General features: G+C 26.9%; 1 protein-coding gene across 1 annotated transcript in view; it reads left to right on the top strand.

Annotated features, from left to right (window-relative positions):
- Positions 1-26311, top strand: part of LOC100201509 (uncharacterized) — a 93702-nt gene that overhangs the window by 6619 nt on the left and 60772 nt on the right. Inside the window, 5 exon segments of the mRNA XM_065791749.1 lie at positions 2433-2721; positions 13587-13740; positions 22552-22657; positions 25566-25711; positions 25813-25875. Coding sequence (XP_065647821.1) covers positions 2433-2721; positions 13587-13740; positions 22552-22657; positions 25566-25711; positions 25813-25875 — 758 coding nt within the window.

The following is a 26311-nucleotide window of genomic DNA, read 5'->3' as shown; positions in this document are numbered from 1 at the left end:
CAAAAACCAACTGTAAAATCATAAGAAAATAAACAAACATTATTTTACGTTTCATGAAAAAAATATTTTTTTCAAAATAAAATTTAGTTCATATTTGAAAAAAATATCAAAAACAATTTTTTAAATTAGAACTTAGATTTTATTTGTAACTGTTGTTATAGTGAGAAAAAAACAAACTATTTGTATGATTTTTAACGCATTAATAAAATAACTTTAATTACAATGCGGTACTTGAAAAGACGCGAGTGACGCAATATAACTTCTAACGAAGCAAAATATATTTGCTGAGTTGAGTTACTTAGAAATGCATTACACGTTTTTGCTACGCAGCGAAGTCTCGTAACAAGGCCTGTAAATAGTATTTTTGTGAAGATAAAGGCCTTTTACAGTGCATCATTTTGAGAAAATCATAATTTAGCAATATAAAAATTTTTAAATTTGTTTCAATAAAAAACTCTATTGGATTCTTATTTGGCCCAATAGAGTTTATTTTGCTATTTAATGGTAATATTTTGGTTCTATAATGTTGAAAAATAAGAAAATTGTTTGATAAAAACTAAAAAAGATAACATTCTGCTTAAATAATAAAAATAATTAATAAAATATTAATCAATTATTTATATTTTTTATTTTTTTATTCCAATATTATCTAACAGAAATATCTGTTTTGCTTTTTGATATTATGAATTTTTAACTGCTGTGATTAAAAGATTTTATCATGCATTAGATGGAGGCAATGAGATTAGGGCTATTGCTCTTGACATATCTTAAGCTTTGGACAAAGTTTGGCATGCTGGTCTTCTCCATAAGCTTGCTTCTTATGGTTTATCTGAAAAATATTTTGAGACTATCAAATCATTTCTTTCTAACCGCTTTATTAAAGTCATCCTTGAAGGTTAATACTCTTCTTCATTTCTACTAACTTCTGGAGTACTTCAGGGTTCTATCCTTGGCCCTGAATTGTTTCTTATCTGTCTTGTTTGTATCTCAGCCTCTTTTTTGATTGCTTTGAACAGACAGCTCATCTTGAATCTAATTTTACTTTTGTAACAGATTGTTGAAATCAGAAGTAAGAATTTTCTTACTTCTGATTTCATTCTCTACCTCTACAAATCTCTTATTTGCACCTGTATGGTATACTGTTGTCATATTTGGGCTAGTTCATTTAATGATGTTCTTTCTCTTCTAGACAAGTTCCAAAAATGCATTGTAGTTAAACCTGCTCTATCTGTCAAGCTTGAGCCTCTTTCCTGTTATTGTAAAGTTGTATATCTTTCACTTTTTTCTACAAATATTCTCATGGTTGCTGCTCAAAGAAACTTCTAGTTCAACTCTATCTAATCACCTCTAGTTCCATTAACCTCATTTCTTATTTTACTCATCATTACTCAACCAAAACTCATTTCTTATTTTACTCATCATTCAGCAAAGTTACATCCTTTTACTGCATCTGTTCCTTTATACTCTAAAAACTTATATTCATCTAGTTTTTTTCCTTGCACTTCAATGCTCTGGAACTCTACAAACTACCCAGAATTGAGAGTTATTAAAAAATATTTGAAAAATTACTGAAAATTTACTGAAAAATTCTATCATTAAATGAAAAATAAAAAATTTTATGAAAATAAGCATCAAATAGCTTGATTATTTTTTCTGTGTAAATAGTTTTCTCTGTGTGAATAGTTTTTCTCTGTGTAAATAGTTTTCTCTGTGCAAGTAAATAGTTTTCTCTGTGTAAATAGTTTTCTCTGTGCAAGTAAATAATTTTGTCTGTGTAAAGACTTCTCTAGCTTATGAAGGTCACTAAGGAGAAAGTTTAAAATTTTTATAGATGTCCATAGAAATAAATTGATTTTTTTGAGAATTTTTATCATACATAAATGTATTAAAATTATTATTTTATTGTTTACAAAAATTAAAGACATTTAAGTAGTCTTCTATTTTTAGATCTCTTTCTAATTTGACGTGTATTTCGTTTAGACCGTTTATTAAAAAAAATTTCATTCAAAAATTAATGGAGTTTGCTAATTATTAACTAATTAAACTTACCCTATATTAGTCAGGACTAGAATTTTTTTTAGGTTCAATTTGCTTTTAAATATTTTAAAATAAAGAAAATAATAATTTAATAGATGTTTTTTTTTTAATGAAATATTTATTCAAATAAATGTAACATGTTATTGCAAAATAAATTAAAAAAATATATATTATATCATACATGTTAAATTTTTACTCTCCATATTATATTCAAATTCTCTGTCATCAGTCATTCTAATAACAAAAAAAAACAAACAGTTTTAGTATGATTTAATGTTTAACTTTGTATATTTTAAATATTTTATTATTTTATTAGTTTTTGTAAGTTAACTTTGATAAAAGTTTTTTACTTTGATATAAAGTCATATAGATATTAATAATTTTAATTTTGTTAGTATTACAAGGAAAAGATCTTCAAGCTATGGATCCTTCTGGAAGAGCCGATCCCTACTGTGTTATTAAATTTGGGACAATTGAGCACACTACAGAAATTCAGTATCGAACTTTAAATCCGGTTTGGAATCAAACATTTTCATTTGAAGTTGATAATATCCCCCAGTCTGCGTTTGCTTTTCCACTATCAACTGTTAATTCAAATGGATCACTTCAGCTATCACAAGTTCCGCTATGTGAACTGTTATACTATATATATATTGACTTATGGGATAAAGATACATTAAACAGGTTATTACTGTGTAATTGAGCTCTTTATGTTATATATTCCAAAAAATAACAAGAATCTTTGTGATGTAGCCTTAATGATATACTAAAATCTGCAGGGGTTTGAATAGATACATTCACTGACGGTTTTGGTTTGGGTTTAGCCAGATATTACATAGGTATGAAGGACTTTTATTACGCCATATATATAAAACCATATATATGGTTATATATATACACCATAAAACAAAAAATAATTTTAAATAAAACTACATGTTTATTTTTTATTTTAATTATTAAATTCCTTTATATATATATATATATATATATATATATATATATATATATATATATATATACAGGCTTCGGCAGGAACGGCGGGCTAGTGCCCGTCTCCGCACCCGTCTAAGTCAGTTTAGACGGGCCAAAAAAAGCCCGTCTCAAAAATAAATTTTGGGTAAAAAATAAGGTGAATTTTATGATGTTTTTTTATTTATGTACTCTTTTAAAATTTCTCTTATGACATAATTTTAATATGGATAGCAAAATCCATGTTATAATTTTTTATATTCAAATGTAAAATTTAAACAATTATAATTTAAACAATTTAAATAATATAACTAAATCGTACAGTTTTTCTAACGATGATAACTGATTGATATAATATCGAATTACCGTATTATATCGAGTATAATATCGAATCGATATAATATCGAGTTACCGTATTATGTTATAAATTTAATAATTATTTGATTAAAAAAGGGAAATATACGCATTTGATGCACAAGAATTAGGATTTTATTTTGGGTTTTTGGTATTTATAATAATAACGATAATAAAAAAAATTATCCATGTGATCTTTTTTTCGATAAACTAGTTTGTGTTACTTTAAAGACATTTAAATTATTTAAGTTAAGTTAACTTCTGCGTTAACTTAATGGTTTTTCTTAACGAGACGGCAGCTTATTTAATATGCAATTGTATAACTCGTTATTAAAAATGAAATATCTCATTAAAAATGTTACCTTTTTTATCCTATTTATAAAAAAAATAATGTACAGTTGTCTTCATATTATCGCTGTTATTCTAACACTATATTTAATGCATTTGAATTCATTATAAATATATTTTAAAGCAATAAAATAATGCTGAATTTTATAGTCAACAACTTCTTTAATACATGCTTATATTGTATAAGAAGTAATGGAAGCCCGGTATCTTAAAAAATTAATAGTACTTCTAAATAAAAACTTTTTATTAATTTTATTTAGAGAAATTTGATTTCAAATTATAAACAGTTTAAGTGAGTTTTTAGTTTTCATGCCCAATAAAATGCATAAGTATATAAACAATTGAATTGAAACATTGACATTAGTTACCAAACAATTCTTAAACTATCGAACTCATACATTTAAGGTTTAAAAAAAAAAGATTTCAAACTATTTGTGGCTATAGCTTAAAAAAGTCGCAGTTAGATTTTGAAAATTTTATCATTCTATAAGATTTTTATTCACTAGAAACGAAGGAACTAAAGAAGCACGATATACTAAAATATACTAAAATAAACTTTGGTAAAAAAATATACTAATAATATACTAAAATAGACTTTGGTAAAAAAACACGTCAGGATGCTTAAATAAGGAAACGTGATGAAACGCCATGGTTGTTTCTATGATTTTTTCCGTCGTTTTCAAGTTTATTGGTTTGCCTATATCTGGAATAAAGAAAAAAAATGAACATGAAACTAAATAAAGTTCACTCAAATAACAAATCTAAATAAAAGCAACCATAAAACAACTAACCCGCGTGAAACGAAAATAGCTCTGAGCAAATAAAAAACTTTAAAAAACAATTATTGAAACTTGAAAAGTATCCAACTCATTTACTTTTATTAATAAAAGATTTTTTTTCTAACTAGCTCTCAAACAATTGGCTCTCTAAGTTATTATTTTAGTTCAATTCACAAAATATTTCATATTCAATGACATTTTCATTCAAAAATAGAAGATAAATTTATAAACTTTAAAAAAAAAAAAAAAAATTTTAAAGTTGTAAAAGCCCGTGCGAGATCACAAATAGACTTGTGCCCTAGCCCGCAAAGTTTATTTGTGGCGGGCTATCCCTCCTAGCCCGCAAAGTCTATTTGTGACGGGCTTTTCATAGCCCGTGCGGTTTTTACTCCTGCCGAAGCCTGTTTGTATATATATATATATATATGTATATATACACATATATATATATGTATATATATATATATATATATATATCAATATATCAACCCTCAGAATTAGGAAAAATGTTAGAACTGTTAGAGTTCGGCAAAAAAAATTTGATACAAAGGGGATACCATAAAACATAGAAATAAAGTTGGCAATTTTTTGCCCACCTCAAACACTTTAAGGTCAGCAGTTAGGTCGACATTGCCAAATGCCGACCCTAATTCTGAGAATTTAGAACAAACGATATAGAGGAAAGAGAAAAGCGATAGAGTGACATGATGCTAAACAAAAGCACATAAAAGAATAGTCTGTGGATTCAAATCTAGTTTTCTGACAAATGGGTGAATTCTTATGAATGTAAATGCCTAGGCCAAGCATGTGACTATTGGAGTTTTTTTTAATTAAAGGAAAATAACCATCAATACTAAGATCACAAGATGAGACAGCTGAACTCAAATTAGTCTCACAAAGAACAAGTAGGTCTGGTGAACTTTGCAATAGATAAGACTCATCAGAAGAATAGTTACTTTGAAGACCACGAGTATTAGTGAATGATAGGTTTAGAGAACTTGGTGATGACGATGGTTTTTTATGTTTTGTTTAATAATAGTGTACACTGTTTAATAGCCCTGTTAATAGTGTACACTGTTTAATAGTCCAAGCAATTGCCCCCTTAATTTTAATAAACCCTAAACCATAACAAAAGTACAAACAGAGTCATCATCCATGCGCAACATGGCACTGTTAATGCTTTGATATTTTTCAGCTGTTGATTGAATCAACCTCTCTGAGAGGTACCACAGAGTTCGGGAAACCTGACTACCAGTTGGCCTCAGAACCATAAAACTGAGTTTTAGAGCTGTACCCTCATTATGAAATAATTGAATGAGTTGCCTAGTCATAAAAACAGAAACACAATCAAAACCCATGCATTAAGTCAAGAAGAACTAGCATTTAACATCCTAAACTGGAAACAATGTATTAAAATACATCTGCGCCAGCCTAATAGATGAAGAAGGGGGTGCGAGGCTGGTCAGCAGATAGAATCTGTTTACTCCTTAAGTCTTTGCCTTAGAAGCCTTCTAAAAGACAGTAGCTGGATGCATTTAAAATCTGCCCAAGATAAGTATTTTTCTCGCCCCCAACCTTGGGGCTCAACTAAGAGCCCCAAGGTTGGGGGTGTTTTATGTCTGATTTGGCTTTTTCTAGTTCTTGCCTAAAAAAGCGAATCCTACAAGGCAGCATATCCTACAACAGGACATGAAGCAGATTGTTCTGGGTTACACGTTACCAGTAGCAGGATAACCTGACCTGACAGCAGGTCAGCAGACCAGTAACTGGTCAACAGACCAGTAGCAGGATAGCCTGACCTGACAACACAATTTATCATTTTTTAACATTTTAGTCGCTTTTAGTTTTGAATAATGTAAATGGGCTATTAAATCATTTACAACACTTTACCTCATTGGTAAAATAAATTTTTATTTTAACTTTGTCAAACAAAATTAAGGTTAACATTGGAATGCATGTGAAAAAACATTATTAATAATACTGTTTTTTCACGTTCATTCTGACAATGTTTTTTATTACCTTAATTTTGTTTGACAAAGCTAAGATAAAAATTTATTCTACCAATGAAGTTTATTATATTTAGACATTTTTTTAGAAAAAAAGAATTTCCACGCACATCGTTAAGTATATTCTAAATTAGAATGAAATTAGAACTTAATGATGCACATGGGAGTTCTTATTTATAATTTAGCATGCGCTAAATGATGCTCATGGAAGTTCTTTTTTTCTAAAAAAATGAAGTCTTAGTATAATGAATTACAATAAATATATGTTTAATTAAATTAAATTAACTAAATCAAATTTGATTGAAGATTGAGAGATAATAATATAATATTTTTTTTATAAAATGTTTCTTTGCAGTATGGCTTTTAACTTTTTTGACAAAAAGAAGCAAAATGAAATAGATATCGACTACGATAAAAACAAACAAAACATTTCAGACCGCTTTGCTCACGGAGTTTTCTTAAGTGCGATACTCAAAATTAAGTGACTTATATCACAAGCAGAGTAAAGATTCTGTGGGCGTAAAGTTTCTTGTTTTGCGCGAAGAATGTATATATATACATATATATATATATATATATATATATATGTATATATATATATATATATATATATATATATATATATATATATATATATATATATATATATATATATATACACATATAAATATATATATGTATATATATATATATATATATATATATATATATATATATATATATATATATATATATATATATGTCATGGTCATGTCAGGTCAGGTTATCCTGCTACTGGTAACATGTAACCTAGTACAACCTGCATTATATCCTGCTGCCTTGTAGGATATGCTTTTTTAGGCAGAGACTAGAAGAAACCTACTCAGACTTAAAACCCCTCCTGCCTTGAGGCTCTTAGTTAAGTAAAGGCAAGAGATGGTGTCTCGATAAAAATAATCATCTTGGGCAGATTTTAAACGCATCTGGCTAATGTCTTGTAGAAGGCCTCCTAGGCAAAGACTTAAGGGGTAAACAGATTTTATCTGTTGACCAGCCTTGCACCCCTTCTTCATCTAAAAGTCTGGCGCAGATGTATTTTTAATACATTGTTTCCAGTTTAGGATGTTAAATGCTAGTTCTTCTCAATGCATGGGTTTTGATTGTGTTTATTTTATGACTAGGCAACTCATTCAATTATCTCCTAATGAGGGTACAGCTCTAAAACTCAGTTTTATGGTTCTGAGGCCGACTGGAAATCAGGTTTCCTGATCTCTGTAATACCTCTCAGAGAGGTTGATTCCATCAACAGCTAAAAAATATCAGAGTATTAACAGAGCCATGTTGCATATGGATGGTATCCCTGTTCTTACTTTTGGTGTGCATTGTCGAGGCCACATTTAGAGCCCTTTGTTACGGCCTAAAGTTTATTTATAGTAATGAGGCAATTGCCTGGGCTATTAAATAGTGTACTTAGTACTATCTGTGCTTATCAAATTTTCTTTGTGATTTAAGTACCAAAATATATACAACACAAAAAACTATTGTCATCACCAAGTTCTCTAACCCTATCATTCACTAATTTGAATTAACCTATAATATTCTCACATTCTTGGGTGGGATTGTTTGCTGATGATACTACCATTTGTTCTTGTCATGATAGGAAGCCAACAATCTCTGATTGCTTAGAGGGGGCGTTTAAGCTTGAAAAGGATCTCACTTCTTCTACAGCATGGGGCTTGCAGTGGCTGGTGAACTTTAATTTAGATAAATTTCAATTTTTTGAAGCCAATTGTCATTGCAATAATTTAGATCTTTCTATACTTATGAACGGTGATGTACTCGATGTGTCATCTACTCTTCAAGGATTAACTCTTACTCCCGATCTTTCTTGGAAACTATATGAAATTAAAAAATAAGCAGGCATGGGGCAGTGGTAGCATTTGCCTCTGGAACAATGGATCTGTGGTTCAAACTCCACCTCTTGGCAAGTTTTGTGTTATCGGTTAGGAAGGAGGTATGAACTTCCAACTTAATGCTCCTCCGCGGTGTACTGTGATAAGACCATAAAGACTTCCTTGGGCACCTTAATAAAATTGAAAAAAGAAAAATCCATTGCAAAATTAGCATTTGCTAAGGTTGCATCTCTTTTTATGCTCGAAACTTTCTTACTTCAGATTCTATTCTCTATCTCTATAAATCTCAAATCTGGCCTTGTATCGAATACTGTTGCCATATATGGTGTGGAACTTCTAATGATGCGCTTTTCTTTTTAGTCAAGTTGCAAAAATGCATTGTAAATATAGTTGGACCTGACCTTGCAGCCAACCTCCAACCATTACCTCATCGTTGCGATGTTTCTTTTCTTTCTCTTTTCCACAAATTCTATAATAGGCACTGCTCTAAAGAGCTAAAACGCCCCCTCTAAGCAATCAGAGATTGTTGGCTTCCTATCATGACAAGAACAAATGGTAGTATCATCAGCAAACAATGACTCTTACCCTCTAAATTTGTTCTATATAATAAAGTAATACTGAAAAAAAAATTTTTTTGAAAGAAAAAAGTTTAAAGGTGTAGCTCAAGTTCCATAAATATCAGACAGGTCCCTATAATTAAAAAAAATTTTTTAAATTCTTTTGAAAGATTGTTTTTTGAGTTATTTTAAATTAAGAATTATTTAAATTAAATCTTTTGTTGCAATGGAATGATTTAGTTGCTATTTTTTTTTTGTTTTCTATTTTTACAAAGAATTTTTTTTTTTAACTTTAAACTAACTAATCAGAGCATGAAATTTTAAAGACTGTAATAGATGAAGGTGTTTTTTTAAAGGATTTTATTTTTACAACTTTTTGGAAAAAACAAATGTTTATACAATTTATACAATTATATATTTAACACTGAAATTATTTAAAGAAAATTTGTTGATTCATTAAACAATCATTAGAAGTAATTTGTAAAAGCATTTTGCTTAACTTTAATAAAGCGGAAAAAGTTCCCGTACAAAAGTATAATTTAAAAAAATTATCTGTATAGTGTTTTTTTTCAATATATAGTGTGTTTTTAATATTCTTTTGTATTCCTTCGTATTCTTTTAGTATCTTTTAGTATTATTTTAATTTTAATTAAAGTGTAATTTGTTTCTTGTCTTGTACACGAACTTTTGCTGTTTATATTTTTGTACGGAAGCTTTTTCCGCACCCTGTATATATATATATATATATATATATATATATATAATATATATATATATATATATATATATATATATATATATATATATATATATATACATATATATATATATATATATATATACATATATATATATATATATATATATATATATATACATACATATATATATATATACATACATATATATATATACATATATATATATATATATATATATATATATATATATATATATATATATATATATATATATATATATATATATATATATATATATATATATATATATAAAAGTCACCGTGAAATACGTTTAAGAAAAACTAACTTTCTATAATTCGAAAATCTCTCTAATTCAAACTTTTATTTTTCCCCATAAAGTTCAAATTAGAGAGATTCTACTGTGTGTGTGTGTATATATATATATATATATATATATATATATATATATATATATATATATATATATATATATATATATATATATATATATATATATATATATATATATATATATATATATATATATATATAGATAGATCAATAGTTTGTTGTCTTTGGGAAGAGTGGAAGGAAAAAAGTGATTCTTTTGCCAACACATACGTCACTTTTAATTACTTTTGACTTTCATCCAACATTTGCGTGTTGGACGAAAGTAAAAATTATTAATTTAATTACAAATAAATCGTTTTTTAAAAAAAACCACTAAAACGCCAATTTAATTGACCAGAATGTTTTAAAAGCATTCTGAATGTTTTTAACAATATAAACAATGTTTTTCTTTTTAATTTTTTTAATAAAATGTTTTTATTTTTAATTTTTTTTACTGTAAATCATGCGCGGAGTGTTGCTACATCGACTATCTTATAGCCTGACTCGCAAGGGAGTGCTGTACATCGACTGACAAATAGCCTGACTCTCAAGGGAGTGCTGCTACATCGACTGACAAATAGCCTGACCCGCAAGGGAGTGCTGCTACATCTACTATCTTTTAGCCTGACCTGCAAGGGAGTGTTGCTACATCGACTGAGGGTTTGGTTGGGGCAGGCAGTCTATCAATTAATAAAAAAAAATAATTCCGGTCTTGAATTTTAATTTTTACTTTTTGTCAACAAAATATGGAAAAAACTTTCGGACAACATTTACGGGTTCTATATATATATATATATATATATATATATATATATATATATATATATATATATATATATATATATATATATATATATATATATATATATATATATATATATATTAGTAGAAAATCACTTAACAAAATCATTTTATGCTGTGTTTCATCAACAAAGATTCATCAGAAATGAATGATCAAATTAATAAAACTTCAATTTATACAAAAATTAAATTACAGGAAGTCGCAAATGTCTTAACTACTGTAAACTTTCACACATTTGCTGGCAATATTATAAAAAGAATTCTTTAGAAATGATTACTTATGCTTTTTTTAAAATGTTTTTTTAAAAGGGTACTTAATGAAAATATTATTTGAACTCATTTATTTTTATAGTTTTTTAGGAGAAACTTATTTTTGTGCCTACTTTTAGAAATTAATTCTGATTTTTTGTTTAATAAGCATTCTTGATTTGCATGTGTAATTATTTCAAATTTTTCTTGTAGGCATAGTATGCATTTTTTGGAAATAGTGTTATATGCAGGCGCTGTTTTAAAGACGGACCAATTCAGTATAAAATCATCAATATTTTTTTCTTTTAATTCCCATATATTTTGACAGCATGGTATCTTTTGAATACTTTTTATTTTTGAAAGATCGCTTATGATTAGCAAAACGTTTTTTCCATTCACCCTCTGTTATGCCAATATATTGTTTATCAGGTACATTTTTAGAAGAAACAACACATTTATATACCACATTTTTTTTCATAAACAACTTCCACTCATTGGACAATTATTTTTTTGTTTACATTTACAATTTTCTGTAGTTTTTTCATTTAGGATTTCTTTTTTGTTTAACAAAACATTATTGTGACCTTTTATAATTTTTTCCATTTTTTTTGTTCAACTATAGCTAACTTTAATTGTATTTCGATTAAAAATTTTATGTAATTTAGTTAGCTACAGTTGCACAAAAAATATGGAAAGAATTATAAAAGGTCTCAATAATGCTTTGTTAATACTTGATAAGATATCTAAAAAAAAATTTCAAATATTTTAACAGACAACTCATTTTGTTAATGCGATCTTGAAAATTATGATTTTTTTTTAAATGTACGATTATTTTTTTGCATACTGTATATATATATATATATAATATATATATATATATATATATATATATATATATATATATATATATATATATATATATATGTACACATATTTGTATAAATATATATATATATATATATATATACACATATTTGTATAAATATATATATATATATATATATATATATATATATGTACACATATTTGTATAAATATATATATATATACACATATTTGTATAAATATATATATACACATATTTGTATAAATATATATATATATATATATATATATATATATATATGTACACATATTTGTATATATATATATATATATATATATATATATATATATATATATATATATATATATATATATATATATATATATATATATACACATATTTGTATAAATATATATATATATATATATATACACATATTTGTATAAATATATATATATATATATATATATATATATATATATATATATATATATTTAAAGGCTTGGACAGGAATTGCGTGCGATCAGTCGCTATTGCTGACCACACAACTGATTTTATTTTTTGACAACTTGACCACAACTGTTTAGATGTTTAGATAATTTGAAAACATTTTAGAAATGCACTGAAAAAAGAAATGCTAGCTTAACTTAAGTGATGTGCTAGCAGTTGTTTCCTCAACTGCTAGCACTCATCAAATTTGAACCCTTCTTTTTTATTATTTGAAAAAATGAGTAAAATTTTAGGCCCATTTTTTCCAACATTTAAAAAATGTATGTTCATATTTTCATTTAAAATGTTTCTTTATGATTAAAAAACATATAGATTTTAAAAATAGTTTAAATTTTTTATGTGGTATACACATCTGCAAAAATTCTTTTGCATCACTGAAATTAATGATTTTAGATTTTAGCAGAGAATAAATCAAGGAAATCAATATTAAAATTCAAACTTCGTTTTGGTTTTCAGTTTTGCATTTTCATAAGTTTTTTTAGAAAATATTTTTGAAATACTGGTTTATTGTTTTGTTTTCATAGTTCATTCTTAAGAAATGGAATCTTAACTAGAAATCAGAAAAAAGGTTACACAGAATGCCAAGCTTACTATATATATTAAAGTCCTGATAAAAAGTAAAAAATGTCCAAAGAAAGATCTAAGAGATATCTAGAAAAACTAAAAGCTGATTTGAAAGAAAAATTTTGTTTTCATTTTTGTCTTGAGTAAGCAGCATTTCTTTTTAAATAAGTTTAAAATTATCAGTTGTTCGTATACACATTTTTTTTTTCTTTCTATTATTTTATTGAATTGTAATAGAATCATCAAACGCCAACCCATCTTAATTGAGGCGAATAAAGAGACAAACAATGGTTTAATTTTTTCAATAGATTTCTTTTAGTATTAAGTATTCAGTTAAAATTTTTTTAATATTGTATAAAATTTGTTTTGATATTAAAAAATATCAACAATAAATTTCTTGGATATTATCAAACTTCTTTTTTTAATTGAATGAAAATCTGTGCGCGCAAGCGTAATTTTAAATCAATTAACATTAGCATGTTATTTGAATGTTAGTTATTTGCGAGTTTAAATTTGAAAAATAATTTTAATTTATGAAAACTTATATTTATATTTCTAGATTTAAATTTATAAAAACTTTACAGTGATGATTTAAATATTTAGAGATGATTATATAGGACGTGTAATATTACCAATATCGACTATTCCTTATGGAACTATAAAAAGGTGGTATCCAATTGGTAGAACACCTGCATCTCCTTCTGCTTCTGGCAAAATAGAATTATCTTTGACTTTAAAAGCATTGGATGAAACGCAAGTATAATACTTTTTTTATATTTTGCTTAAAAATTAAGTTTTTTCCCCATATTTAAAAAGTAACAGTTTTCGAAACCTATTCTTTTTTGTTAAATTTTTTTTTGCTAAAAATAATGATTTTGAGGGTAGTATGTGACTAGGGCCCCAGCCTTAGCTTTATGTGCTGCTTTTTACAAACCTGGCCTCTGCAAAATTTGAAGATTTAGGTAGGGGGTTGATAGCTGGAGGAAAAAATTTAAAATACATTATGTAAACTTTACGCTTATAGTTACTATTTATTAAATACTGGCCCCCGCTATCTTTTATCAAACCTGTCCCACAGCTGCTATTCAAAGGTTGACAAGCGTTGTTCAGACAACAAATATTAAATTAAATTAATAAATATGATTTATGTTTGTTCTATTGGTTATGAATGGCGCATCTATAATCAATAGAATACTTGTACATTCTTTAATAATATTATTATTTCAAATAATTTTTGGGTCTTGGGTCACCATCTCAGGTTCTCTTGAAATTTTAATCTAAAGGTAGGGTTTGGGAAAAACCGGCATTTTTAGACCCGACGAGTCTGAGTCGAATCTAAGAATATTTATCGGATTTGGGTCCGGGTCCAATACATCTTTTTAACTTGCAACTTTAACAATAGCATGAAAGGATTTTTTGTTCTCATGCCAATTTTTAAAAATGGATTTGGTATACGTTAAGGTAAATAAGACAACTTTTAGCCAGTTCAACGTCTAACGTAAATATATTATTCTATACTTTTATTATAATCTTAAACTACCAAATAAACTTGACATAACCTTTTTAAAAATATCACATTTTATAAAATGCATGTAAATATACTAGCAAAAATAAACTCAACTCAATTAAAATACTTGCAAGTGTTTGATACAAAACAGAGCAATTATTTTTACTTAAAAAATAAAACTTAAAAAAAACTAGTGCACTTAATGAATTGTCCAATAATCTAGAATGAATTCTTGTACAGAAGTTGGATGCTACAGAAAACATTCGTTCAGAATTTTTTGATGTTGATTTTGTCATTAACGCTTGATACAATTTTTCTAAATATACAGTTCTTTTTTTAGTTTTTGAAAATAATAAAAATTATTTTTTAATATCAGCTAATTTATCTCCACAACTTGGCAAAATTGGACATTTCTCGCTTTCTAATATTTTTTGTAGTTCTTCCTCCAGTGTTAATGGTAGTGTGTTTCCTGTAGTATTTTCATTATTTTCAGCTGAATGCCCCTGTTCATATGTATTTTGCTGTTCTTCATCCTCACCAAATAATCTCTTCAGTAAATCTGTTATAAATAATTGTATAATCTTTGAAGGCATAGTACCGTTTACAAGAGAATCTAATAGCTTATCTATTTCTTGGTTTTTACAGCTATTTATTTGAGTTTTCATTGTCATTAATAGCTCTCTACTTAAATTACCATTGGATTCTTTTAATTTTCTTAACATAAAATCAATTGCTAATCGGGCTGTTGCAAGATTAGTATCGTCTCTGCTAAGAGCTTCAACAGTTAATTTAGTAGACTTTAGAGTATTTTCCAATTCATTTAATAATTCAATATTAATATTTTCTATTAAATGTACACTTCCAATATTTTGCAGAGCTTCTTTAATGATATAAAATAATTTTAAAAATCTAGATATCATTTCAATGATTGAGTTCCAATGAGTTCTTACGTCTAACACTAGCTGATGTTCATTTCCTAAAACTATTTTGATCTTTTCTTGCAAAATATTATTTCTCACAGAAGAACTTTTAAAAAATTTAACAATTATACGAACACTTTTTATATTTTCTTCTACATTGCCTAAATTTGTTAATTCAACTTGTCCGTACTCTTCGACATCACCGTCGCTCTCGTCAGAATGATAATTTTCATCTTGATCATCATTAATATCATCTCGGCCATGGTCATTTCTATCTCCATCAACGTCATCTTCATTTTGCAAGGTGGTAATACTTTTCTTTTTATATAGTACATTACAAACAGTTAAGTGTATTGTGTGATTCAATCACAAATTATATAGACTAGGAGATTCTAGTCCAAATTTTATGGTTACACTTGCACCATCACCAGTTGAACCACCTATATGTTTTTTAAAATTAATATTATGTGTTTAAATGTTGTTCTACTTTTTCAACTAACTGTACAGCTGTACACGTGTTAAAAATTCTCACTAAACCCTCAGAGTCAATTCCATGCAATTTGATATTGAGATATTTTTAAATTTTCATACTTGTCCATTCATCAAGTGTAATGCTATATTGTCGGCCTTCTTTAATTTTTTCTTGTAACAATTCTAATATTTCCAACTTTGTTTTTTCATAAAACTTATGAATAAAATTCATAGCATCTCTTTCGGCTTTTTTTTTTTTTTTTTTTTTTGTTATTCACCTCCTCAAGGCCGAGAAGGCCACTACAGACGAGGAGGTTACTTAATAGTGGTTATAACCCTCTCTCAACTCTATAACTCCGAAACACGAACCTTGACGAACAAGGCCGCTGCGCGGAGAAACAAGTTGAGCGCGGTACTACCAGGGACGTGGTGGGGATCGAACTCGGAACCTCTCGCTTATGAAGCAAGCGCTTTACCACTACACCACTACCGCATATAACCGCTTTAGGAAGATTATAACTTGATTTTACTAAACTTCACGAATAAAACTAGACTTTGTAATCACCCTAACTGATATACCATATAGAGTGATATACCACTGATATACCATCAAGAGCGGCCATTTTAAAGACAATTTCTTCTAAAGGCTTTCTTGCGACGGAAACAAAAGTATTGATAGTTTTAAATCATTTGGTGCCAGAATTTTCTCCTATTTCTTCCTGTGTTGGTAAAGAAATTCCATGTTTAACTTTTAAATGTTTAATCATTGATGAAGTATTTCCATCTTTGTTTGATATTATCGTTGAACACTTATTGCATTTTCCACTTTTCAATTCGGTACATTGAAATACTCCCACACTTTGGAGTGCTTCGGCATAATGGGGCTGTAAAAAATGTTCTAGTAAAATTAGGATATTTCACTTTTTTCCTAAAATAGAGAAGTAATTAATAGATGAAAAATGTTTTTTTTTTTAAGTTTTTTAAATACGTGCTAAAAGAATTAACTTATTAACTTCAATCTTTCTAATCAAAATTTTTTATATTAGCGAATACTTTTAAAACATTTGCTAATATAGAAACATATTATATTAGCAAATCCTTTAAAGCATTCACTTATATATAAAAATATTCGATTAGAAAAAATTTAAGTTATGAAGTTAATTCTTTTAGTGTGTATTCGGACATACATGGAAACATACATAAACTTGAATGTTCTCAAAACATCTAAAAAGCCGTGGCCAAGTTCAACTTTAAGTTAGATTCGCAAACCCTACTACTATATTTTTCTAAAAAAGGTAGGGATCCAGCTCAACCATGCACCGCTGCCAACGAAATAAAGCAAAACATTCAAATCATGAGACTCACCGAGCTATAAACCGGGTATCGGATCCGGGTATTTACCCACAGACTCGCCAAGTCCAGGTACCCGGAACTGAAAAACCCTATCTATAGGATTTATGGAAAACAAGATTTGCTTAAAAAAATCAACTTAAACTAAAAAATAATTCTATATCTCTAAGCATTTTGAAATTATAACTAATTAAAAAATTAAAGAATTTGTCTACTTCCAGTAATTTTTCTTTTTCAAAAATACTCTAATCTTAGAGGATCTATACTCAACTATGAAGTCTCTGTACTCTACTAGGCACATGACAGTGCCGCTTACCAACTCTTGGTTATTACCAGTTCTGAATAGAGGAAAAATAAATCTACAAAATTAAAAAAAATTAATCTTCATAAATAAAAAGAATAAATAAAAGGAATAGAGTTTTTAGCAAACTTTTGGATGAAAGGTTAAAAATTTAACATTAAGAGATTATTGAATAAAATTTAGAATAGTAAAATTGAAGTTTTCAAGGAATCTCAATATACAAAGAAGTATTAAAATAATTTTAAAATGTTTATAATATTTTTAGTTAAAATAATTTCAAGGTGTCTTGTAGTTGCTGAGATATCTGAGCTTAAACTTTCTATCAAAACAGGATTTCAGAACTCAAAGTCTGTTATTTTCAATTTTGGTATATAGCCAATATTTCTAAAATAGATCAACATTTAAAAAGAAAAATTTGTATTTTAATTCATTTTGAAATGATGAAATCAAAAAATGAAGTTTAGAATTTAGCATATTCTTGCATAAAAAACCAAAATTACAATTTTGTAATTGAGGTAAATCTCAATTATAAAAAAAAAGAACCTTAAAAAATAAGAATGTTGTTCTCAAAATAATACAGTTTAAAAATTTTTTGTTCCTTGAAAATTTTAAAATTTAAAATGTTTTTCTCTTGCTCAGAAATTTTATAGTTTTTTGCTGATTGGAATTGTGTAACCATAGTATTTAAAATAGGAACTTAACATTTGACCATTGGGTCAAATGTTAATTTCCTATTATAAATCTGTTAAATCAACCCCCAAAAATTTTTTTTTAATGATTTTGAACACATGCTTAAATTAATGAAAGAAAACTTAAAATTTTAATGTCTGACTCCATACAGAGATATTGATCCTCAGTTTTTTTCAGCGCCATTAATTTTTAAGGCTAATTGCTTTACACAACTAGCTTTAAATTATGAAATTCTTGTTCAATAGTAGTGAAAATTTGTTTTTAGGGAGAGGAACTCAAAATTGATGGCTAAAACACTTAAAAAATAAAGCTTCTGTATGAAAATTGAATTTCATAATGGTGTAATACTTTTTGTAATTTTTTAAATGCTTCATACTAAAAAATATTTATCCTGAGATGCCTAAAAGATATGATTCTGAAATTTTTTCCTAATGTTCTATTTGTAACAAACACAATAATACAAAAAACTGCAAGGATTTTCTTTTTTTAATCAGATTTATTTGTATTTAAAGTTTTATAATACTAAACCCTGGAAATATTGAAATTACAAAAATAAACCATGGAAATTTAAAATAAGGCAATAAGAATTAACAATCTTTAACACCTTAATAAAAAATTGGTTTTCTGGTTTAAAGTTTGCCCAGCTTTCTTTAATGCTTTGGTGATCAATTTTTTTGATTTTGTATTGTCTTCCTGTGACAGTTGTTGGAATATTAATCATTAACAATAGGTTTGTTGATGGAACCCAGCATACAACATCTCTAGATGGTCAACAATATGACCTTGAAGGTTAAAATGGATGCATGAATCTAACATAAAAGCCTTTTTTTTCAACATCAATATCCTCAACTAGTCTGATACATGGATTGTATCAAACATATCGATGCTTATATTAAACTATCATTCTTTAATAATTTCATCAGTTTGAAATTAAAAGCAAACAAATACTCTAATTATTCAGAAACAATTTTAGTTCCAATTTATGTGTTGTTTTTTGGAAAGAAATGTGTAAGTGCCTAGTAACATTTTTGCAGTTGCATATCTTTGCTCCATTTAACTTTGGACTATCATGTTTAACTCCTTAGATATGTAATAAAAACTTACTCCTACAATTTTATTTTGGCAAAAAAAACAAAAAACAATGCAGGTGCTGTAAGTATGTGATTTGTTGTTGTTTGATGAAGGGTAGCAATTGAAGTTAGTCTTTTCACAATCCCACCAACAGGTTGATTTACTGTGACTTGTTGCGAAGAAAGGCAATATACATTTCATAACAAAATTTTGTTCATGGTGGCATATATTTATGAAGTGTTTGCAGTTTTTGTACTGATCAGCACTCCCATCTAAAAAGTAATGAACAGTTTCTATTTGATGAGAAATATTGCTTTTAAGCCTTTAACTACTGCAACTTAAACTGTGGTGACTATTTGCAGCACTAAAAATAAAAAAATTACGATGCCAGAATATTCGGGCAATGTTATATACACTTCCCTAAAACATTGGTTTGAATATTTTTAACAGGAACTTGTTAATGATATATTAATTTTAATTTTGATGATGATGCTAAGTTAAGCTAAAAACATTATATAAACAAGATAACATTATAATTATCTATTAATGTGAGTACTGTTAAGAATCGCAACTATAATAAACAAAAATGAATAAGATATACCTTAGTGAGATTTGAACCCTGCTCCTCTTGAACACTAGTTCAATGCCTTATCCGATTGAACTATAATACATAAGTAATTTTCTAGTAAATATAGTATTTACAACTAAAACTTTAAAATTATTTGTGTTAGTATATATAACTTTTTTCTTTAATATTTAGATATCTAACTTTATATGCTTTAAATTATATATTTCGTTGTAGAACTTATTTTAGAACTAAAATCTTTTAGTTTTAACATTTTTATAGTTATCGTTTATGTTATCGCAAAAAGTGTTCTCTTTAAGGCTGAAATGCAGCAAAAAAGGGTTAACCAAAAAACTTTAATGGTTTAATTAATTTTTGCATTTTTACTGATTTTGGTAAAGGGTTAATATGTTCAATTGTTCATCACATGATATATATCTACGTCATGCAGTAAATCATCTGAAATGAAACATTGAATCACATTTAAGGACATTATTTACTTTATAATAAACTACTGTTGGATGCTATTTTGCTTGAATTTTGTTCTAGTGAAACCTTTGTACTTTGTCTTGTATAACAAACTTATAATTTTCTGAGAAATCGCACAGAGCAATGACCTCAGTACTACTAAACTCATTTTTTAATTTCCTTAAAAAAGCAGCTTGACTTTTTGCTATGTAAGAATGAATAGTAAGTTTTTGTAACTTATTTATTATAGTATTAGTGAACCTGCTTGTGATTTCTGTTAAACTTACTAGCTCAGATTAGTCTGTTGTCTTCTCTTGTTTGTAATACAATAATCATCATCTTCATCGATATTTTCTTGAGGGTATAACTCATTTTCAAGATTATGTCTTAATATAGAATCTTCTGAACACAAAGGGCAATAATGTATACTGATAATCCTTTGATAATTCAACTGCTCTACATTAACTTGACATTTTGATGGTAGGTGTATACTGTATGTGCACCAGATGCTCCTACTGTAATGCACCATTTCAGACAATGTGAGAAAAAGTTAGAGAAATAATTCTTTATATCAGGTTTTAAATTTAAGCGAATCAAATGCTTTTGCATATAAGATCTTCGAACTATACTAAAAAAATCTTTTTTACCAGACATTTGATTGCTATTTTCATCATTACAATAAAATTCAATAATTTAATCTACAGTCTCTTGAGATAATTCCTTTCCTTTTTATTTTTTAGGGTAAGATAAAATACCATTTATCTGTAACAGTTATCATGATATCTACACTAATTAGTAACATTAATTTTTTTTTCTATACATTTTTTAAACCAAAATATTGGAAACAGTGTTGGTAATTTAATTTTCTGATTACAATTGCAAATTGAAATTTTTACTTCAATTTTTCCTTTAAGTATATCCATATCATTTGCTTTATATTTAACTTATATATAATTTATTGATGGAATCTTCTTGGGTTAACTGATCAGGATCTATAATTTTAAGTCTTTGCAACACCTAACTTTACTGTTTTTTTAACATGTAATAATTTCTTTTTACTGAGAGCAACTCTTGAGTTGACTATTCACAGCATACATTTTGAGAGGACTTGTATTCATAGCCGTCAAAGAAGAATTGAGATTTTCTTTTAACAATTAGTTTATAGTACGTTTATTATCTTCATCTTCATAAATCTGGCTGCAAGTTGGTTTTCCTGGTCCATTATCCTTAAATGACATCAACTTAGTTTTACATGATGGACATATCCTTGCTCCAGGAATAACATTAACATCAATGTTTTTCAATTTCCCAGCAAGTTGTATATTATTTTCTTAACATCCTCCTAAAAACACAAGTGATAATTACTGCTTCAGTAAGTATTTTGCAAAAAAATCTAGTATGTATAATTACAATAAAGTTTAAAAAAAGCTCCATGGTTAAGTAATAATACCCTTTCTTTTATCTCATTGTATGAATTAAATGGATCACAGAAAGTTATGTGGATTGTGGAATAACATTTGATGTAAACATATTCATGGTGCAAACAAACTGTTGCATTTTCATTATTTTCAATGCCAGAACCACTAACTATCAAATCTTTTTCTACATCATTGAAACTTGTAACTTTCTTGATATTAGATTTCACATATGTGTGTTTGTGAAAAGTTATTTATTTACTAATCCAATTAAACATCTTTCTTTATCATTCATATTTTTATATTATTTTTTAGTTCTGTAAGAAATAATCTAAAAATAATTATTATTCATAAATAAAAAATTTTTTAAAGGTTGTATAAAATAAAAATGTGAAATACAAGCAAGTTTATTTATTAGAACTGTACCTGAGATTTTAAAATCTTTTTTAACATATTTTTTAACAAATGCAAAAAATAGATGTATATAATTTTTTTTTCATTATTAAATAACAATTTTTTTTATAAAACCTGAAATAGAAATAAATCAGATTTATAAAAGAAAACCTAGTTTGTCTGTGTGAGGTGTATATGTGTGTGTGTGTCTATGTGTGTCATATGGAGATAAAAGTAAAGAACCAATTTTTCTGATTACTCAAATTTTTACTTAACTATTCTGCTGTTTAGCATTTTTTATATACTAAATACTACAGGTTAAGTATATAATTGCAGGATAAGTATATAATTTGTATTTCAATCTTAATATTCAAATGATATATGAAAATTAATAAATTTTTGTTTTCTTATGTTTAGACATCTACTCGTTGGTGTATTGATGAACTTTTAATGCGGGATGGAGAAAAGTTATCAAATTTTCAACTACCACTGCTCTCAGGAAACCAAACTGTTTTATATCCTGGTAAAATGTTTTATATCCTCTTATTAAATTTTTTTGTTTAAAGTATTATTGCTTAGAATGTCATGTTAGAGTGTTCTTAGATTTTTTTTATATCAGTTTGTATTAATGTTTTTTTTAATTTAGAGTTTTCAGTAATTTTGGGACTCTTGATTACATAATATTACGTCTTTTTTGATTTCTTTGACATTTAAGTTTTAAATTTGGAGTTTTTAGTCATTTTGGAACTCCAGATTTATCAATATGTTAAATAACATAAGAACTTACAATTTTTTAAATATCTATAAATGTACTGTCAATGAAACTGCAAAACTTTGTATAAGCTATTTAAAGATTTTGCTGGAGGCAAAAAGATATTTGCCTCCTGCAAAATCTCTAAATAGCTTAATCAAAGTCATAAAATTCTTTTATTTTTGTAAAGTTCTTTTATTTTCATAAATAGCTCTTAAATGTCATTAAGTTCTTTTTTTTTCATTTTTTATTTACCTTATTACCACAAAACTAGTTTAATTTAAACAATTAGCTCGAAATGTTGTAGAAAATTTATTATATACAAACTTAATTTTTTAAATTTTGAAATAATTAATTTTTTTCTTCACATTTGATAAAATTCTATTTTGTCTATGAAAACTAAATAAATATAATATGCAAATAATTTATTATGTTTTTTTCTTAAATTTGTGTTTACAGTTTTTAAAAAAGGAATTATTTTTTATTTTCAAATTCTGCAAGAATAAAAAACCTGGAGTAGTTAATTTTTTACTATCTTCAGCTTTCACTTATTAAAGCAATTTTACTCTTCACTGAGCACATATTTTTAATACAGTTTTTAAACATGTCTTATTGGAATTTGTTTCAAAATAAAACAAAAAAATGGAACAAAATCTCTTTAGCCACAGTGCTTAAAAACATGCTATGAAACCTTCCATTTCCATCTTGATCTCTTGCATCTCATCTTTTTTTTTTTTTTTTAATCATCAGAATACCTTTCCTTTCTCCAAAAATGTAAAATTTAACTTTTTTCACCAGAGGTCTGATGAGATATCACGTATTTTAGGCATGTGCTTAGAAGTTTTTTGATCAAGATAGGTAGCTAAGAGATATTCCCAATAATAATAATAATAATAATAATAATAATAATAATAATAATAATAATAATAATAATAATAGCAGTAACCGAATTCTGAAATTTTTGCAATCTTATTTCTGAAACTTTGAATACATGGTCATAAGCATTTTTTTATGGTGTGATTAACGATTCTCTTATCCCTCACACTCACACCCTCCCCCAGAGTATGATTCCTAAAAAGACATCAATTTTTTATGTTATATTAAATTAAATCGAAATTTAAAAATTGATGAAGTTTGAAATCTGTAAATCTAAAATCAGAAATTTGAAAATTTATTGAATTTAAAATCTTTAAATTTGAAAATTGATGAAATTTGAAATCTGTAAATCTGAAATTTGAAATATGAAATAAGAAAATTGATAAAATTTGAAATTTTTAAATCTGAAATTTGAAAATTGATGAAATTTGAAATCTGCCAATGAATTTTAAACTTATTTATAATAGAACTTATATAATTTTAAAAAATGATTTTAGACGGTGTTGTGTTAGCTCTAGTTACCTAATTTTTTCAAATTATCCTTTATTGATTCCAATATCAAAATAGAAATTTGAGTGTTCCTCATGCTTCTTAGTTTCTTATCTTGAAAAACAAAATTCCTGGTCACTCGACTAAAATACATGATATCTTATCAGGCTCTTGGTGTAAAAAGATGTTTTTCATATTTTTGAGATGAGGATAAGTTTTCTGATAGTAAACAAAAAATGTCTGGGAATGTTTTGCAAGATCTTACATCATATTTCTGAACACAGTGTGGCTTAAGTAAACTAAATTTGAACAAATGCAGTAAAAATTCAATTAAGTCAAACACAAGCATGAGCTTGTTTTTAACTTAATTGAATTTTTACTTAATTTAGTTTTTTTCACAGAAAAAAACTTTTAAAAATAAAATATTGTTAAAGTTTTCAGATGTTATAGGATTGACAGTTAGTGATACATTGTTTACAAAAAAGAATCAACAGAAAGTTATGAGTCAGGATGCAAGTTTAAAAGTGTCAAGACTATCTTCAAAGGTTTTAATAGGTGAATTACATCAGTATAATTCACAAATATTTGGGACAAGTAATACACAGCACAAATATTTGTGATATGTGGTGGAAAATATTTGTGATATAATGTGGTGGAAAGTAAAGAAAAAAGGTCTTTTTCAGTAAAAGCAGAAAAAAATTTTATTTTTGTTTAAAAATTATCAAACGATAATGCAGTTAATCACTTTCGATAAAAAATTCAAGCAAGGGATCATCTATAAAGGGCGTCACGCTAAGTTTAACTAATAGTAAGAAGTAGAAGAATGTTGGCTCTCGTGAGATTTTTTAGAGTATTATAGCGCCTTTTGTTCAATAAAAATCTCAATGGAAGGAAACCAATAAACTTCTACTTCTGGTTAGTATTTAAATTCTGATTAACGTCCTTTATGGACGACCCCCAAGAACAGAAATCAGATTAAAAGGAAGTATGCAGAAAAACATATAAAAAAGCTTTTTAGAAATGTTTGATTAATACAAAAGAACAATGGGTTATCAAAGATAAAGATGAGTGTGTGGAAAAAGTGGTGATCATAGTAAAAGAGTTAGCATTTCTTATAGTGCTAAGCAAAATTGAGGTGGTTCAGGGACACTATTGTTGATATTAGGATTTTTTTATTTATATATTTTTAGTGTTATAAAGTTTATAACTCTGAAGAAACAAAGCCACTGTGTTAAGAAACAAGTTAACTAAAATGTTCACAAATATATTACACTAAAATTTTTATTTACTCTGAAAATTGCTAACTTATATTTAGGTAACTTTGAACATGTTGAACTAGTTATTGACGATGTTTTGGTGGAAATTAGTGGCCATAGGGGTCTTGGACGTATTTATTTAACAGATTTTCGCTTAGTTGTTCTTTGTACAAGCTCAAGTTCAACCAATCTTGCAAAAACCTCTGTAAAGATATTTATAGTTTTTTTTATTATTATTAATCATTGATAATATTGATAATTGAATTATTAATGTTTATAATTGTCATCATTAGAATCATCTTCTAGGATTTGTCTTTATGGATCCCTTTAAATCTAATTATCAGTGTAGAGAGAGGTGATGAGTTAAAGGTTAGTCTATTTTACTTTTATTTTTGACTTAATATAATTTTTGCTCAGCAGTTTAAAAATCCCAATCGGAGTGTTCCTACACGTTTCAAGAAGTGTTACATGAGACTCTGTAACTTTTTTATTTATTTTTTAACTTTTTTACTTCGCACTACTCTTTTAATATATACAGTGCTGGCAAAAAGTCTTGCAACAAGGCACAATTTTACACAAATCAATGTTCTCAGTGTTATTATCTTATTTTTTTATCTTTAGGTATAAATATATTTATAAAGACAATTTTGTAGCTTAAACAGTTAATTCAGTGAAAATCATGGCTAAGATTCGGCAGCTTAGTAAAGAAGAAAAAGCATGTATTCAACGTCTTGCTAAAAGTGGTATGTCTCATGCAGACATTGCAACAATTTACATGGTTGAACGCATTACAATTTGGCATGTT

Source organism: Hydra vulgaris, chromosome 02 (genome assembly GCF_038396675.1).
Source record: "Hydra vulgaris chromosome 02, alternate assembly HydraT2T_AEP".
In the NCBI taxonomy this organism is placed as follows: Eukaryota; Metazoa; Cnidaria; class Hydrozoa; order Anthoathecata; family Hydridae; genus Hydra; species Hydra vulgaris.
This window is presented reverse-complemented; position numbering and strand designations above follow the sequence as displayed.